This window comes from Tachypleus tridentatus, chromosome 10 (genome assembly GCF_004210375.1).
Source record: "Tachypleus tridentatus isolate NWPU-2018 chromosome 10, ASM421037v1, whole genome shotgun sequence".
NCBI lineage: Eukaryota > Metazoa > Arthropoda > Merostomata > Xiphosura > Limulidae > Tachypleus > Tachypleus tridentatus.
Window position 1 is genome coordinate 39093095 of NC_134834.1, and position 19821 is coordinate 39112915.

Sequence of the window (19821 nt, forward strand, 5' to 3'; positions counted from 1 at the left end):
GAGTGATATCTTAAATCTACATCCTGTGGTCCAACCACTCTCATAATTAAACACAAAAACATTTGACACATCAATCCTACCTATTCCCTTTATACTTTGACCCTTTTTTTCTCAAGACAAAAACTTTAAAGGACCTTAACTTATCCTCTTACGACAGCCTCTCCATTCCAATAATCATCGTAATCACAGTGCAAGTAGACCACCTTCGAGTTTGATCCCTTTCAGAAACTCAGTTGTTGAATACAAAAGCTGAATTGCTGAACTTAAACTTTAAAATAAGGAGCTCGAGTGTTTAACTATTTATGTATTTTAAATTGTTTGTAGGGTCCGTATTTCTTCACTCAAGCGATCAATTATTAACATTAACTTTAAAGTTGCTGCAACAGTAATTAACAGTACTGATTCTATTAACAATAACGTTATTAACGTTCCGTGTGAATAAAATTTGCTGACTTAGTAATACGAACATGAACAATTACAACTCTCAGTGTTGCGCGTTATTGTTAGGAAACGATTTACTACTTACACTTTGTCTGTAATTTCACGAAGTTTCCACATTTCTTTCAAATACCTTTACCAATTATTAACAGAGTTAATAGTTTATTATAAATTAGTTATTGTTAAAAACTAAAAACATGAAGTGTAAAAAATTAGACAAATCAGAGTGATTCTCAAATAAACTAGGCTAAACACACATTACAACCAGTGACTTAACCTACTGGTAAAATGTTGAACTAAGCTTTAGACCGTTTATGAATAATAATTTTATGAAACATATTCGTCAGTATGAGATCTGGTAAAAGGTTTTCATCATCACATAACATATATATTTCATTTAGGGAAATGTAACATTTTAAAAAGCATATTTATTTCAACTGTTTCACATGTAGCTTCATCATCCATTGTATTATTAAACTAGATCGCTTCCAAGCGTATAGGTTACCCAGTGATTAAGTGATTTGGTTTGTTTTCAATTTCGTGCAAAGCCACACGAGAGTTATCTTAGCGAGCCGTTCTTAATTTAGCAATGGAAGACTACAATGAAGGCAGCTAATCATAACCACTCATCGCCAACTCTTGGGCTACTCTTTTACCAACAAATAGTGGGATTGAGTAAGGCCCCTACAATATAAGGCCCCTACAGCTCAAAGGGCGAGCATGTTTATTATGACAGGGATTCGAAGATTCGAACCCGCGACCCTCAGATTATGAGTCGAGTGTCTTAACCACCTAGCCATATCGGGCCACCTGAAGGTTTATAATGCTAAGACTCGGTTTTCAATATTCGTGAGGGGCACAGCACAGATAGCCTATCATGTGGCTTTGTATTAACAAACAAATAAAATTATGACTTAGTAAATTTCTTGGAACTAATTATGCCATGCGGTGGTTCATCACCAATTTTGAGGAATTGAAACGCAAAAAATCGTATTTCTTATTTGCGATAGGTATAGAGCACAATAAGTCACACAAAACATGCTCACCCTTTAAGCAGTATGGGCGTTATAATGTACACTCAATCCCACTATTCGTTGGTGAAAGAGTAGCCCAAGAGTTGGTGGTGGGTGGTGATGACTAGCTGCCTTCCCTCTAGTCTTACACTCCTAAATTAGAGACGGCTAGCGCAGATAGCCCTTGTGTAGCTTTGTGCGAAATTTAAAAAAACAAAAGAACAAAACCCAATGATACAGCTTTGCGATTGGCAACAAACAAACAAATCAAGTGTAAAACTATATAGTTTTACCTTCACAATCTGAATCTCTCACCATTAAAAGTAAAACAAATAAGCTCACAAACGCAATGGCTTAAAATAAATTATAAATCTAAATAGATTTTTTTCATACGAAATAAATTTATTTATTTATTTGTAATGGAAAAAAATTCCTATTAAGTAGACGTAATTGTTTGTTGTTGTTTTTCAGAATTTCTAAATGAAGATACACAAAAGTCCTACTTTTAAATAAACTAGAGGGAAGTCAGATAATTAAATAGCACTTACTAGCAGTTCTTATCTGATTGAATGGTATGAGTTTACTCTCACTCTCATAGCTTCAACACATCCATAATGCACAAAGTAATAGTGGGTTGCGAACTAGAACCTTCAAATTTACAACCTGGGCATTCTATCTATTGTGGTGTTCCTTCATTACGAGAAACCCACTTGAAGTAAAAAATGTGTCTCACAACGTCTGTTATGAGTGTTAATACTTTTACTAATAAAGCAGATAACAACCTGAATATTACCTAGAAAGGTCGAAACGTTGTTCTCTTCTTTATTAGTAAAAGTGTTAATACCCATGCCAGCTGTTTTGAGGTACATTACTGTGACATTTTGAAGTAACACGATTTCCCGAGAAGTATCAGATAGGCAATCCTACATATAACAGTAGATAGAACAAGAAATAAAGTATTCTGTGTTTAATAACTTGACTAAGTTTCTTTAAAATAATGAAATTGGACAGATGAAACTATGTAATAGATAAACATAAGGCTCGGTGTACTTACTTACAGACCGAATCACTGTCGATTTACTGGAGTGTTTTTAGCACCACAGCTTTCATTCCGATAATTTTAAGATATGTATTCACTCAACTATATTTTAGTAGAAACGGCTCTAGAAAGCACATCTGAATTCAACATATAAACTCTCTTTGTTTATTAGGTCAACATAATATCAGTTAGCATATAATGTTACAATTCTATTTTTTTCAATCCTGAATGTTATTTTACGTTACTGTAATATCTTCTTGGGCATAATAGATATAACCTACTATAGAGAAAAAGGAGATTAGAGGAAGAAAATCTCAATGGCTTTTGGATCACGTGCTGCCATAATTACAGCATTGAAAGAAAATAAACGAAATCATTAAAATATTCTTATATGTTTAAAGCAAGCAGATATGGTCAAGGAGCATGTTAACCTTCCTTTGTTCCTCCGAACACTCGTACACCACATAGATAACACAAACCATTTAACAATGATCTTCAACTAAACCACAAGAATAAAACCTTTTAACAAAGACTTCCACTTAAATAACAGATAGTATAAGAGAATGAAGTAATTAAAAATAACATTTCCTAAAAATTTAATTTTAATTTTACACAACTATGATTTTAAGAAAATGCAATACCTCATAACAGCAAAATAAAACCCCTTTAACGTCAAAAAACAGAGCGTAACTACATACTTACAATCATAAAAAGTAACACTGGGTAAGAAAAAGAAATAAATAAACAAAACTGCAGAGATACACTGCTTATTTTAAAAATATAATACAAAAACAAACCAAGAAACTAAAAATAAACAAAAACAGAGTAAAAACCCTTTAATTTTGATTTAAAGCTGTTCTTTCGAGATAGGGGCAGTCTAAAACAATATTTTAACCAAATGTGTATGTAAAAAATCAAATACACACAAAAAGATAAATACGGACCTAAAGCTACCTTAACTCCTGCTTTTTCACACATGCTTGAAAGAGCAAGAGCATCGTCATAAACAACAAAAAGGGCACATTTACACTTATAAAATATTACAAACTGCTAAGCTTCTGTTTTCCACGCATACTTATATGTGTTGAAACAGAGAGTAATCTGACTTAACATATATACCAAACAAAATTAAATTACTGTAATTTAACTACATAATAAAAACACATTCCTCCAAGGTGTTCAAGTTTTTTCTCTTATCGTCTTCATCCAACAAGCAGAATTTATAGTGTTGTTATTATCTGTTGATATGCAGTTGTGAATGTCTTGAATCTACTAGGATATTTGCTAGGTTACACTTGGCTTCAGTTAGTCTGTCATGTAGGCATTGAATCTTCTTGTATCTCAATGGAGAAGTGTTCATATACTCTAAGCCGAACTTTTCCTCGTTGTAGAGGCACTTAAACATGAACCAGTTCATGGTCAAATTAGATAGGTTGGAAAGTAATTTTATTATCTACCTCTTCAAGAAGGTCTTCCATGGTAGCTTCGCCAATTGTTCCTCATATACTGCAGTGACATATGTTCTTGTGTCTTCTGGCAGGTCTAAACCTAGAGATGGAGATTATCACTGGTAGCAAGAACCATTCAACAAGCAATATGACTCATTTGGATCACTGTTGTTCTGGTCTTCATCACTAACGTTGAAATCTTGCTGGAACTCACTCTGTCTTTAACTTTCTAAGACTTAGAGATGCATCTAGTATTAGAAAACTATTTTAGGATTCAGTAATGTAATGATTCCATTGTACATCTGTAATGTATGTATGCATCTTATCAACATAATTCATGTGATTTTGCTTACCTCATGCCCACTGTATTCATACATTAGAGAACTAACTAGCACATACCACAATGATAATAACCAGTTACCACATTGGAACATTCATTTTTTCACCATTCAGTTATGGTATATTTCTGTTGTGCTTCTGTTGTTTTCGAAAGCTTTTGTTCGATGAATTTGAGTACATTGACCATCATTGATCTTATCCATTATACAACACTCTTAAGCAGTAGTGTTTTCCATATGAGCATAAGTGAATTCGTCAAACAACCTATTATTTTCTGTTCTATTGCTCTATGTGTCGTTATAACATATAGCAATTGTTATTCCAGTCAGTTCTGTTGGGAAGAACAAACTTTGCAATAATCCACCTGGTAATCTGTATTACCATTCTGTATTACTCATTCTGTAAAACTATCAGACTAGTGTGATATCGAAAAATAACTATTCATCACACCTTACATTTTGCACAAATCAGTTTAAGTTAGCTTTATAATCTTTGTGGATTTCCAAGAGTGCTCATGATTGTGTAATCTAGTTCTGGTAAAGATATCTATAATGGTCTGCTGCTAATGTATTGATGAATAGATAAGGTATTTAAGTTTAGGTGTTGCAAACCTGTAGTAGAAAAAGACTTGATTATATTATCAATCTTATTTTCATGTGTTTGGATATTCCTGTAATTCACAAAGGTTGTTATATGTATAGCCTAGATTAAAAATAACTTCTTTGTGACTTTAGACGAGGGAAACTTTGATTATCTTGGTACTTTTCTACATTTTATGAAAGGTCTCTGTATGAGACCTCATGGCTGCCATCAGGCGCGGATCGCTGACTTTTCTTTTTCCTTTATGCTTACAGAAAAAGACGCTACAGCAATAAGAAACTCCATGTATACACCCATTTATCTACAAAAGAATGTTTTATCGTTGATTGCAAAACTTCTTCAAGAGTGTGTAACATTCGTCCCATCCCTATTGTTGACTCTTTAATTGAGGAACATATACGATTTTATGACTGTGACTTAAAGTAGAACCATGTGATATGTGTTATCATTTTATGCTATTTTTGTCGCTACAATGAACTTTATTAATTCTTATATCCCGGCATAAGCAAGTGGTTAAGGCACTCGACTCGTAATCTGAAGGTCGCGGGTTCGAATCCCCGTCACACCAAACATGCTCGCTCTTTCAGCTGTGGGGGCGTTATAATGTGACGGTGAATCTCACTAATCGTTGGTAAAAATGTAGCTCAAGAGTTGGCGGTGGGTGGTCATAACTAGTTACTTCCCTCTAGTCTTACACTGCTAAATTAGGGACAGCTAGCTCAGATAGCCCTCGTGTAGCTGTACGTGAAATTCAAAAAACAAACAAACAGTTCTGTGTGTAAATTTAATCACGTTGGTGAACATCTTATGTGAACTCGTATGAATGCTCTCTGTAAAGTGATTTCATGAAAAAGGATAGATATGTTTTTTCTTGAAAATCATACCGTTTGTTGCTAGATCACAGAAATTATATCATCATTGAAAAGTTCACTTTGGTATTCAGAGCACTTGTTATTTCACTGACAGAATGGTGTAACATCACAATATTCAACACATTCTCTGACAAATTCTCAATATCTGTTGGAAGAAGAATATAATTTTTGCAGTTGCAATCAAGTTTCTGTGTGTGTGTGATAAACGTATGGATTTTAGATCAAAAACAGAATATAACGTCATAATTCACTCTCAAAACTTGAGAATGTCATAAAAGTACATTTGGCTTTCAGTAACGTTATGTAAAGTGGAAGAACAAATAAATTCGTTTTTTACTGACTGTTAAATATAGTGACATACAAATTATTTTTAAGTAAAGTATATTTTGCAGTGAGAAACAGTATATGTGATCTGTTTATAAAATGTGAAAGAACTGCCCTTTCTTGTAAGTCATGTCTTTTGCGATAAGAAACATTATGTCCGTCATGGCCAGGTGGTTAAGGCACTCCGCTCGTAATCTGAGGGTCGCGGGTTCGAATCATCCCCTCACACCCAACATGCTCGCCCTCTCAGCCGTGGGGGGCGTTATAACGTGACGGTCAATCCCACTATTCGTTGGTAAAAGAGTAGCCCAAGAGTTGACGGTGGGTGGTGATGATTAGCTACTTTTTCTATGGTCTTACTTTATTAATTATAGACAGTTAGCGCAAATTGCCGTCGTGTTGCTTTGCGCGAAATCCAAAAACAAACAAGAAACAATAAAATTGAAGTATTCTGTCAATACTTTTTACACACTTTAATCTCAAAAGCATCAAATTAGAATGTATTCACATTATTTGTGATAAATTCTTAATAAAGAGGTCTTTTTCTAGCTTTGAGTTTTGTAATAAATGTTTTAGTATGTGTGGGATACTTAAATCTATGATTTTACTTATATATATATTAATGATAACGTATTATGCTATCATGAAACATAAGTTTTATGCAAGAAATATAAATGGAGACTTGTATTAGATGTTCAAAAGTAAGTGTTATTATTTGACTGATTCTCATAGATCATAAGGTATTTTAAAAAAAATAAGTTAAACATATAATTATTTGGCATTTTATCTGAATAGTCCTAATTTTCAAAATAAAATGAGTATAAATTATATCTTCTGACTGATCCTGACTGAGCATTTCACTGATTGCTGCATGTAGAACGCAGTTGAATCTTGTTTAGTAGCGATTGTAAAATGTTTTTGTCGTAAAGTATGACGAACTAAGCGAAATGCAAAAGTTATACCACCAATTTTTTGTAATAACCTACATTACAAAACTTACTTACTGAGCTCCAATGAAGATGTAGTAATATTGACATAACGTATAACAGTTGTATAAAAGCTAATCCAGTTTTTTTATCAACTAAGATGTTTACGTAAATAATACATTAGTTTATCGTTAAATTTTGTTAACAATTATTTCAGTATGCTTGTTAAGCCTGAGATTTTACATAGTTTTGTGAATAAATGTTTTAGTACGTGTGACAACATTTTTTTAGGGTTTGTGATTTTTACTTACAAAATATGGCGGACATTAAACGTACAATCTATCGGTTTTTAATGTATGTAGAGTTTAAACCAATATACGGTTACGACAGAAAGTGTTCGTAGCCCGGCGTCCCGAGTGTTTTTTTTGCTCATAACTTAAAAAGTATCACAATTAGGCTAATAGAAGTATATTATATTATAACTATTATATTAACACACATCTAGGTAATTTTTTATGTAAATTAAACGACAAATAACCAAAAATAGGAGGAGCAGAAAGTGTTCGTACATTTCAGAACGTGTGAAAAAACTGATATTCCCGTAAAATTTTTGTTTCGTTTGGTGAATAAACTACATTATCCCATTCCAGAACTAGACATTGGATTCATAATTATTGGAATTTAGCCATAAAAAAATGTACTTCCGGCAATTTAGCGCCGTCTCCGTCATTATCTGCTTGGTCATCATGGCGAACAGAAAACAACTGTCCAGTGATTTAAAAAAAAACCGAATTATTGTAAAATACAAATCTCGTGTGTCTCTTTTCGGTATTTCTACACAACTTAATGTGCCAAAATCTACTGTTCAAAGCATAATTGCCAAGTTTAAGCTTACAGGATTAACTGCTAACCTCCCTCATTCCAGAAGCCCCACCAAAATTCCAGAGAGAACCAAGACGAAGGTTCTCAGAGAAGTTAGTAGGAACCCTCGTTTAACACGTAATGACATACAGAAACTGGTAAGGGAAACTGGGGTTGAAGTAAGCACTTCTGCAGTTACGAACATGTTACGCTCTTCTGGGTTCAAAGCATGCCGTACTCGTAGAACTTCATATTTAAAACCTGTTCCTTTAAAAGCATGATTTAGGTATGCAAGAAAGCATGTAGATAAACTCTTTACCTATTGGAAGAGTATTCTTTGGTCAGACCAGACTAAAATCGAGCTTTTTGGCAAAAATGCTGTTCGCTATATTTTCCGTAAGAAGGGGGAACGAAATCTTCCAAAGAACACCATCTCTACAGTTAAACACGGAGGTGGCTCGATCATGCTGTGGGGTTCTATCAGCTTTTCTGGTATAGGCAGCCTTCACCGCGTCAACGGAATCATGAAAAAAGAAGAGTACGTTGATATATTATGCACTTGTATCAAGAATGATGCTCGGAACTTGCGGGTTGGGCGTCGTTGGATCTTCCAGCACGACAATACCCTAAGCACACATCGAAATATGTGCAATCCTGGTTGCAGAGGAACCATATAAGCGTTTTGGAGTGGCCATCGCAGTCACCCGATCTCAACCCAATTGAAAACGTTTGGCATGAGTTAAAGACCAGGTTCATCAACGTCATCCGAAAAACTTGCAAGGGTTGGAGGCCTTCTGTAAAGAAGAATGGAAAAAAATACCAGTCGAGTACTGTCAAACGATCATGGAAGGCTACGAGGAGAGATTGCGCTAAGTAATTCACCCGAAAGGCTACACAACTGACCATTAAAGTAGACACACGAACACTTTCTGCCCCTCCTCTGTTTGGTTATTTGTTTATAAACAGTTTATTTGTTGTTCAATTTACATAGAAATTTATGTAGATATGTGTTAATATAATATTTATAATACAGTATACTTTCATTATCCTAATCGTAATACTTTTTAAGTTACAAGGAAAAACTACTCATGACGCAGGGGTACGAACACTTTCTGTCGTAACTGTATGTATCAGATTTATATGTAACAGATTTACTGTTGTACATTTATGTTAGTGCCTACGTTTGTTTCTGTGTAGTTTTCTTTTTTGCATGTAAAGATGTTATTGATTGTATATTGCGCAAGTCCCGCCTATTTTCGAAATTTGTAGACGATTCTTGAGAGTAAGAATAAAAAATACTTGTTTTGCGAAAATGCTGATGTACTCGATCATTGCTGAAACTTCGAGAAACTCGAGCTATATAAAACCAATGCACTGAAAAGAGAATAATATTATTAGACAGATACAGTGTGCTATAGTTCTCAAAAGACATAATTCGGATTAAAGCCTATTAATTGGACCAGGAACGTTTATACATTTTGAACATTACAAACTGTTCTACGTCAGTAAACAAACTTTGGACGTTAGTATTTCTATGAGGATGTTAAATATCTTCATCGGCAAAAATTAATTGATAAGCGGCGTTAAGCCAACCGAACCAGGAAGCTTAAGTAAGGCGTGACAACATCAACTCAGAATTAATTTGCTCTTCGTGAACCTAGATCTTCGATAAAATATTCAGTTCTAAACCGGATATGAGATTCAGTATTGTTTGTAAGTTTGTAAACCGCTTGTATATAAACAATCATTTGTAATAATTATTCGTAATAACCGTTATTATAAAGTATATTTTTTTGTATATTAAACATATTTGTCTTAAAAAAGAAAATGCTGTTGGCAAATATCATAAATTTGTTATATATTAGCACTTAATTAACTTCTAAGCTTAAATTCTTGTTTATTTGAAATAGTAATATGTTAACATAAGTAACATAATAAATTGGAGACTCGTCCGAAATAAATAATAATACTTATCATATACCTCAGTAAAGCATGCATAACCATAAATACTAACTTATACTACGTATTATAGTTGACTTTTCAACTGTTATTTTCAAAAAAATTTTATACCATATTTTAATTACATCAACCCACATATCTTCTCAGTTAAAAGTTAACATATTGTCAACTGTGATGATTCATCCTAAACATCTAATAACAGTGGAATGTCTACACCATTTGGTGACTCTATGATGTTGACCTTTCTATTTTCTGCATTCAATGTTACGTACCTCAGATAGAAAAAGAAAGAACACCTACATCTAGTATTTTATTTAATGTTAAAAATGAAAATGTCTACAGAAAGGTAGATATAATTTTCTGCAACAGTAATGGTTAAACATAGTTATTTATGTATATATATACTCCAAAAGAATGAACAGAAGAAAGTTCCAAATGTTTACTTTTTTCAGAAATAGTGTGCTCATGAGAAAATGGAGTTCACGAAATGTTCCAGCTTCAGAAAACCGCGCTGTAATTTATCAAACCGTTGTTCCAAAAACATGTCATTGAGATATATCGAAATTTGCCCATGAACTTCCCATGGGAGGTCATTTACGTGTTAACAAGACATGTTACAAAATTACAAAACATTTCATTTGGCCATAAATTAGGCAATATATTTCTCAGTGTTCTAAAACTTGTCATACCTGTCAATTGGTCGAAAAACCTCACCAGAAAATTCCCATTGCGCCTTTAAAACTTATCCCAGCTTTCGAAGAAACACATCAGTCAGTCAGTTATTGATTGTGTTAAGCAAAAAGGTAACATTTGTGTTTAAGTACTTCTACGTGCTATATAATTTTATTATCATAAGGCTATTTGTGTTAATTGTGAAAAATAGAGCTAGCTAGAATTCCTGTCAATTGAAGTGTATCTATGGGCCTAGACCGTTGACAAAATATTCAGTTCCAGACATAGTTTGTGAGTCTGTAAAATTTTTGTATATAAATAATTATTTGTATTCACTATTTGTAGTAACCGTTATTATGAATTGTATTGTTATTTGTATATTAAAATATATTTGTGTAAAGAAAGAGAACTGTGTGTACCAATCTTGTTAGCAAATGTAATACATTTGATAGTATTAAGAGTCAGTTAACTACTAAATTAAAATTTCCGGCTATTTGTAATCGTGATACGTGACGTTCGTAACATAATAAATCGGAAACTCGTCTGAGATAAGTAATAATACGTAACAATATACACATTTTTTAAATAATGAGTTACTTTGTTTAATTTGAGTTTTTACCATAGTTGTTTAGTGTAGTGAAAAGATATAATTTTTTATACACTTTTGGATAGCTCATTTTATGCATTTTGGATTTAGTATATACTATAAAAGATCAATTCAGAATATGTTTTTTGTTTGAGCTAAAGGATTTTGTTTTCACTTGTTCATTCGAAAGGGCTAATTTCTGTATTTACATTTTTGGGAAAGATTTCGTATATATTGATTTCTCTGTTTCTGATTAGTATGAAATGCTTTGCTTTCTAATTATTTTGTAGAGGGTTTTATTTTAACATGCTTATTTTGATAATTATATTCTATGTATTTGTTTTTATGTAAAGGGGTCACTTCAGCATTGTTTTATTTTATACAATTAATTTCTATTGTAGGGCATAGCTTGTTATTTCATGCATTTCTATGTTAAAAGCTATTATATGTATATTATTGTTAAAGGGTATATTAATAACTTTATTTTTTACAAAGGATTATTTCTGCACTGTGAGTAGTTCACTGTTAAAGGATTTGTCATGGTATGTTTAATTTGCTTTTTTCTTGTTTGATAGTTTTCTGTTGTAGAAATACTTTTTCAATGTATTGTGAGAAAAGTATTTTTACAGGAGGAAAGCCAGCGAAACTGATTTCTTGGCCCAAACGCAAGTTTAATTTCCATTACTTCAAAGTTTTAATATTAGGGATGGTTAGGTTAAGCACGAAATAAGAAAGAGAAGTCTAATATTTGTTAATATCATATACTTTTTCAGCCCTTAATCTTCCAGACAATTTTACAAATGTTCGTTGTTTCATATATGGAAGGTAACTAGTAAACACCACCCACCGTCACCTCTTGAGCTACTCTTTTACCAACAAGTAGTTGTATTTTAATTGAAATAAGATAAAATCACAATATGTATATATACATACCACAAATGCATTGTATTTCCTTTCAAATAATATACAATCTGATTAAAGCTATATAAAATATTTTCTTCCTGTAATTATTGCTAAAATATATTTGATGTTGACGCGTAACATATTATTATCAATAACACATTTTATTTATTTAAGCCTTCATAACATACAATAGATTTGTATAAAAAAAATCTAGATATTTACACTTTCAAGATAGTTAAACAATTACTATAAACTTCATAATATGCTAATCTGTTTCATAAAGGAAGGCCCGTGTTAAGGCGTGCGACTCGTAATCTGAGGGTCGCGGGTTCGCATCCCCGCCGCGCCAAACATGCTCGCCCTTTCAGCCGTGTGGGTGTTATAAGTTGACGGTCAATCCCACTATTCGTTGGTAAAAGAGTAGCCCAAGAGTTGGCGGTGGGTGGTGATGATTAGCTGTCTCACACTGCTAAATTAGGGACGGCTAGCACAGATAGCCCTCGAGTAGCTTTGTGCGAAATTCAAAAACAAAAACAAAACAATCATAAAGGAAAGCAAATTTACTTACAATCCAATTCGGCCCGGCATGGCGATGTAATTACAGCGTTTGATTCGTAATATGAGGATCGCAGATTCAAATTCCCGTCACACCAAACATGCTCGCCCTTTCAGCCGTGGGAGCATTATATGAGATGGTCAACTTCGTTGGTAAAAGATTTGACGGTAGGTGGTAATGACTGCTGCCTTTTCTCTAGTCTTACCCCTCTAAATTAAGGAAAGCTAGTGCAGATAGCCCTCGTGTAGCTTTGCGTGCAAACAATACACTTTTATCTCAAATTTTAAAAAATGACACAATGAACATAAAGTAATTACATATTTTATATTCGATTACATTATTAATTTAATTATGTGGATTTGTCATGAATTTCTATAATATTAATCTATAACTTAAGTGGTTTTAATCTCTGACTTGTGATGATCCTACTTTATAAGACAAATGGTTGAAGGTTGTATTAACTAACTCAGACAACTATATTCTGCAAGTCAAATGGTTATATAACTACTGTGTCTGCAAAATGTGACTTAGAATCGTTCTAACTTCGAAAACAAATGGTTGTGATCTTTAATTGGAACACTTGTAGATTATAATTCAAATAATTATAAAAATACAACGGTTATAAAGGATAAGTCAAGTGTTTGTATTTATCTGTTAAAATATATTATTCAAATAGTTATATAGTGTAATAAAATGACTTTTAAATAAGTCATTTACTTTTAGCCTATAACTCAAGACTTTATATAGTTTATGATTCAAGTGTTTGGTCGTTATGTTGTTAAGCACAAAGCTATACAATATGATATATGTGCTCTGCTTACTGCCAATATCAAAAATTTATTTTTGTGTTATATGCCGTTAGGCTTACCACTGAGTCATAAAATGGTGATGACTAACTCAGTTTATTTAATATATAACTAAAGTGACTGTATAATGAGAACAGTTACATTCTATAATTTAGTGATTATAATCTATAACTCCAAATATTGTATAATTAAAATGGTTGTAGGCCATAACGTAACCGGCTGCGAGTTATTATTTAAGCGGATATGTAGTCCATAAATTACATGGTTCTACACAAAACTCCAGTTCTACAAATCATTTAACCAACCTTCTAAAAATCTGAATGTTTCAGTAAAATGATCCCGATATGTATAATGAAATATGCCAGTTGTTGTTTTTTCTGTCATTTGAAGAGGAAAACACTGAATTTAAAACTATTCATCCATTACCAAATAAGCGTTTTATACTACGGCCAATTTAGGTTAAACGCTAAAGGAAAATTTTTGTAGATTACAAATATAACATTTTTGTGAACACAGTGTAATTATAAGCAGTGATGACGCACAGTGTACACAATTTTTGAAATCTGGGCACAGCCCTTGTGGTAGAGCACTAAAACCATCGCGAACTTCTACGTTATGGTACGATGTCACGTGGTGGCGGTAACACGTCATGCACTTGGTACAAGGAAATGTCTGTAGGTTTTTCAATTTTGCAATAAAATAGTAAAGCTTACGTAAACGAATCAGTTAATGGTTGTGCAAAGGTCAATAATTGGATTATTTGTGTGAATAGTTACATCTACCTTCTTTGTTCAAGGTTTCTTTGTGCCGTTTACTCGAATATAGAACTCACTGAAGTTATGAGGCTTCCCTGTACGACACCAGTGTGTGCCATTTTGCAGCCATGAGGAGCAACGCAGTGGCCAGCGGTATGTATTTACGAAGGTTTCACCATCAGGAACGACAGTAGCATAAAAACTGTGATCATTGTGTTTGTATAGCTCTCTTAACTTGTATTTTTGATGTCAGCACATCCTGGTTTATCTAAAGCGCATAAAAACTTACAGCAACGTGAAATCGCTTTAATGTACGATCTAGTAGTTGCTGAAACGTTTAATTACGCAACAAGAAAACAATGACACTGCTTTTAAATATACTTCCAGCTCAAGAGAACCGTCGCGATGTTAATATGAGTGCAAGTTTTAAAACCTAATAAGTTAGGTGGTGAACAACATTTTAGACCTAAACAAACACATTTTTGTCAGCGTTATTTATATTTTAAAGTTTATTTCTGCTTATTGGCAACTGAATTAATGTGTAGAACACTACAACGGTTGTCATCTCAACGTTTATTAACCACATGAGCATGTGAGAAAGCCATCAACTTTATTCCCTGAACATTCCAGATTACCCAAATGGCGGAGTTAATTCGTCAATCTAGCTGGACTCGTTTTGGATCCATCATCAATAATCTTCCGAAGAAAGGTATGTGAATTTATCATGACTTGTGTTGTGAGAGCTGTTATACTGCATTTGTTCATAAAAATATATTAAATAGAATGTCGTGGAGAAATGCGAGATATGTTTTCCGTATGTTATTTTTTAAACATCAAAAATTATTATTTTTTAACTAATTTACTATAAATTGCAGGTTTTTTTGTTATGTGTACGTAGTAAACTGTAATCACATTCACAGTACTACTAAATTATAAGTTAGGAATATTACTGTTTCAACTTGAGTAGATTTAAATTTATGTATTGTACTTTGATAGACCTTATATTTGTATTTGATGGTTCATAATGAAAATTATATGATAGGAACAATCAGTTTGTTGTATTATCACAGGTATCTCACTGATAAGAATTCAAACATTTCCAGTAATATTGTTATATAAATATATCTGAGCAACAGCAATTAAATCATAAATTATTACTTCTGTATGAGATAGAAAAAAACTACAGAAACAAATCTTAAAATGTCAGAAATCTAACTTTTATTAATAATAACGGGTTATTATTTCATTTAACTATTATAATTTAAAAAACAAAACAAATATATACAACACTGAGAAAACACATGTATTGATGTTCATATGGAACTTAGATTTTCATTGTTGGAAACTGTCCTTCAGATCGGGGTTGAAACTGTCAGTTGAACACCTCTTCATGTAAGTTTGTTTGTGCACAATATCCTTTTTCCCTAATTGTGTAACGTACAGATACTGTTAACTACACTCTTAGTGTACCAGTTTTATATTTTGAGCCAAGACATAGCTGATAGAATGACTGTTTTTTTGTTTGTTTTTTCAAGCACAGAGTTTTAACTCATAGTTCCGTCATCTCTTTTGGTCAGGTGGTTAGGGCGCTTAACTTGCAAGTTGAGAGTCGCGGGCTCGAATCCCCGTCACACTAAAATGCTCGCCCTTTTACCGTGGGGTCTTTATAATGTGACGGTCAATCCCACTATTCGTTGGTAAAAAAGTAGCCCAAGACTTCAAGAGTCGGCGTTGGGTGGTGATGAATAGACGCCTTCCCTCTAGTCTTACACTGCTAAATTAGGGACGAAAAGGGCGCAGATAGCCCACGTTTAGCTTTGCGCAAAATTAAGAAAAACAGTCATATTTTTATCGATGTGAGATCTAATTAAAGTTCGCTGGAGATCAACTCCTTTTCGATTGATGTATCTGACCACGCCCAAGGTCTCGTAGATTAATTTATCCTAACACTGCTTATAAGAATTTCAGTTTGAGGGTAGGTCTTGATGAGTAACAAAATTAAATCGTTTGAATTCGACTCATGTTTGATAACGCCGGCATACAAAAATAATGAAAACGGAAAAAGGGGTCTCACAGATTAATTTGCTCTAATCCTGCCTAAAACAATTTCAAGTGCCGCATCTAATGAGAATTCCCTCTTATTTTCAAGTGTAAGTATGTTAAAACAATTGCTCATGCTCTAATTTATGTGGAAAAATACAGGTATCAAAATTATTAATTAATTTCCAATATTACCAAATAATGAATTATCTTGGTGGTCGGTAAACCTGATTGCGGCTCCAATACGCATCTTAACACACACTGCATTTTTAGCTTAGTGGTGAATATTGTAAAAGAACTATTACTGTTTATGTCGATGGTGGATGCTATTAACTAGTTCTCCTTCTCTCTCTCTCCTTTTTTTTTTTTTTGGTCGCCAATTTTAAGACATGGACGTTGAACTGTATGTTCTAGTCCTAGTGGAACAGACGTAGTCCAGCAATTACTGTACCAGATAGTGAATTTTGTTTCCAATATTTTATACTACAGATCAGAGGCTGGAAACTAGACAGTGGCGTCCGTCGCATAAGAGTTTTATCCAGTTTAAAATAGAATAATGACGTTGACTGTCACTCTTTTAACACATTTGAAACTGAAAGTATGGAATATGTTCAGTGGAATCGCAACTTTATAAACCCAGCCCGGCATACTAACCATTTCATCACAATATGCCGATATATATATATATAAAGTGTAGATATTTTCTATTGCTACTTTAGTTCCATAGATTAGTTAAATTATGATAGTATTAAAAACATTATACGATAATTTGCTTCGAATTTTTTAAATAATACTCAGAGACAACCTTTTTAAGTACTTTATATCCACTGGTTAACGTATTTTACTCATTAATTTATCGCGCTGTTTAATTAAATATATTACATCTAAAATACTGACTGACATTGGAAGTGATAAAATTTGCTATGCTCCTCGTATTTTATCAGTTCTGAGCTTGAACTGAATGAAGAAAGAACAACCACGTAGCACGTAAGATAAGAAATGTGTTGAACTAAGTTAGTTATTCATCCGAACTTTGGAGTAAGACTCTCAAACTTATTGCTTAATAGATATCGTTAGGCCTGTTGAATAACTTGCAGTACGATATACTAAACAAGAGGATGAATTATTACTCTCACGTATTATTCTAAGCTAGTTTGTAAGTTGCGTTTCACTATTTCAAATAACCAGGAATTTTATTGCTAATTTATAAGTTAATTAAATATAAATATGTAATAAATTTATGACATTTGCCAACAAGATTGATACACACAATTTTCTTGTTTAACACAAATGTATTTTAATATAAAAAAACCAACAACAACAATACAATTTATAATAACGTTTACAATTTAATTATAAGTCAAAACTGTCACACCTCTCTTAAGTTAGTTAACTTGGTTGGCCGTGCACCAGTTAAAACCTGACTTTTTTGCGGCGATAAAGATATTTAATGTCATCGTAGAATTACTAACGTCCGAAGTTGAATGTTTGTAGTGTTCGAAATCTATAAATGTTCCTGGCACAATTCTGTACTTTCCCGAATAGCAGGCAGTAATCACAGTTATAGCTTCCGAGGCTTATAGCGCACTGACTGTGGCTGACCAATGATATTCTTCATCTACTGTCTCTCGGGGACTAAACTGCAACTGCTTTTATACGAATCATAGGAATTTCTCGAACTTTCAACACTGGTCTAAAAAGAAGTTATTGTTTCGTAAAACAAATATTGTTGATTCTTACTCTCAAGAATCTTTTACAAATTTGGAGAACAGGCGGGATTTGAACAATACCCAGCCAACAATATGCGTCACCGGTAAAAAACAAACAAACGATAAACTATAATGAATCAAGCGTAGGTGCTAAAATAAACGTATAACGGTAAAAACGTTACACTACGAATATAAAGTTGATGTTGTATACGCTTAGGCCCGGCATGGCCAAGCGTGTTAAGGCGTGCGACTTGTAATCCGAGGGTCGCGGGTTCGCATCGCCGTCGCGCTAAACATGCTCGCCCTTTCAGCCATGGGGGCGTTATAATGTTACGGTCAATCCCACTATTCGTTAGTAAAAGAGTAGCCCAAGAGTTGGCGGTGGGTGGTGATGACTAGCTGCCTTCCCTCTAGTCTTACACTGCTAAATTAGGGACGGCTAGCACAGATAGCCCTCAAGTAGCTTTGTGCGAAATTTAAAAAAAATAACAAAAAATTGTATACGCTTTCTGCAACAACAGGTGGTTTCTTAAGGTAAATGTATTATACTGTCTAAATATAACGAATATGTTTGTGACAACATTCTAGCTTAGCAAAGAATGTTATTATAGTAACAAATAAGCAAGTTTTAAAATAAAGATGTGAAGTTAAGTTTGAATCAAATTAAAAACAAACGTTGTACGGTAAGAGTATTATACAATACACATTAAATACTTTTCGGTGTAGTTATGTTAAAATACTGCACAAATGCACGCTCACACACACACACACACGTATATACGAGGTGTGATCAAAAGTTCTAAGACTTAACTTTTATTCCGAAGAATAATGTACATACATCAGTATTATATGATATCCCCTTCAAAGTAATCTCTCCCAGCTGATAAACACTTGTTCCAACGTTCTTCCCATTTTCGGAAGTCTTCAACTATTATGCGACGAAGTTCTGCTTTCACATTATTATGGGTAGTTGGAATGTCATCTGATTTCTTTCTTTTCAACTTAATTTGGTTTTTGGAACAGAAATAAAAATTACACGGGGCAGGATATGAAGAATATGGGGGTTGGGGGTATCACAGGAATGTTTTTTTCTGCCAAAAATTCTTGAACAGACACAGCGGTGTGTGAAGGCATGATGAAAACCAGTGACCATTCTCCCACAGCTCGCAGCGGTTTCTTCTTTCTCCCTCAAGCGAATTAAGACCTCTTTATAAAAGGCCTGATTAACTGTCTCACCCTAGCGACTATTCATCAGTGAACTAAGTCGATGGTTGCCCAGAATGTGGGTCATCTTTGACTGATTCCCAGCCATTTTGGAAGTGTTTTATACACTGATAAAGATAGCCTTACTTAAGCTGTCATCATCAAAGGCAGTTCTTAACATTTCAAGGATTTCTGTTCCTCCTTTACCATTTTTCACACAAATCTTGATGCAAACATGTTGCTCTTCTTTTCTGTCATTTTTATTACGACAGGACAAGAGATACGTCTGTCTTTGAACACGTTTTTTGCAACGCGGGTGTAAGGTCTGGAGAAATGGCTTGTTCGTGGGGTGGATTACCATTTGTACTTTGTACGTACTTCAGTGAAGCTCACTGTCTCTGTACTGGCACCTGTAACAGAAGAAATCTTAAAACTTTTTGATTAGACCTCGTATTTATGTATCTGTTTTTCTATATTGCTTTCCTGGCTGTTTCAGTTTTTATCAAATGAAACTGGCAGCGTGTCGCAAAAAACAAAAAGAAACTGCACTTTTCTACATTGTTGTAAAAATTGAGAACTAGAATCAAATAACGTTTTCAAAGTGATTAACGAATAAAAATACAGTTTCGATCCATTTAATTTTTCGTATTTGCTTTTCAGGTGTTTGTGAGTATTGTTTTAATTTATCTTACTCTCCGGTGGTTGGACAGAGATAAGTCTTCGGATTTACAATGTTAAATTCAGGAGTTTGATTTCCCTTAATGAACACAGC

General features: G+C 33.5%; 2 protein-coding genes across 5 annotated transcripts in view; one reads left to right on the forward strand and one right to left on the reverse strand.

Moving 5' to 3' along the window:
* The window catches only part of LOC143229096 (clathrin interactor 1-like), a 71723-nt gene extending 71004 nt beyond the window's left edge, over positions 1 to 719 (reverse strand). For 2 of the 3 annotated variants that reach the window (XM_076460920.1, XM_076460919.1), the window contains exon 1: positions 527 to 717. In XM_076460920.1, coding sequence (XP_076317035.1) covers positions 527 to 558 — 32 coding nt within the window. In that variant the 5' untranslated portion in view covers positions 559 to 717. Of the gene's footprint in view, positions 1 to 526 lie in introns of all 3 variants that reach the window. The other variant, XM_076460921.1, reaches the window with a different exon arrangement.
* Positions 720 to 14023: 13304 nt separating this feature from the next.
* LOC143229097 (protein phosphatase PP2A 55 kDa regulatory subunit-like) overlaps positions 14024 to 19821 on the forward strand; it is a 96605-nt gene continuing 90807 nt past the window's right edge. For both annotated transcript variants that reach the window (XR_013015662.1, XM_076460922.1), the window contains exon 1: positions 14024 to 14806. Coding sequence is in view for 1 of the 2 variants with exons in the window: in XM_076460922.1 (XP_076317037.1) it covers positions 14737 to 14806 (70 nt within the window). In the remaining variant the exon portion in view is untranslated. The remainder of the gene's footprint in view (positions 14807 to 19821) is intronic.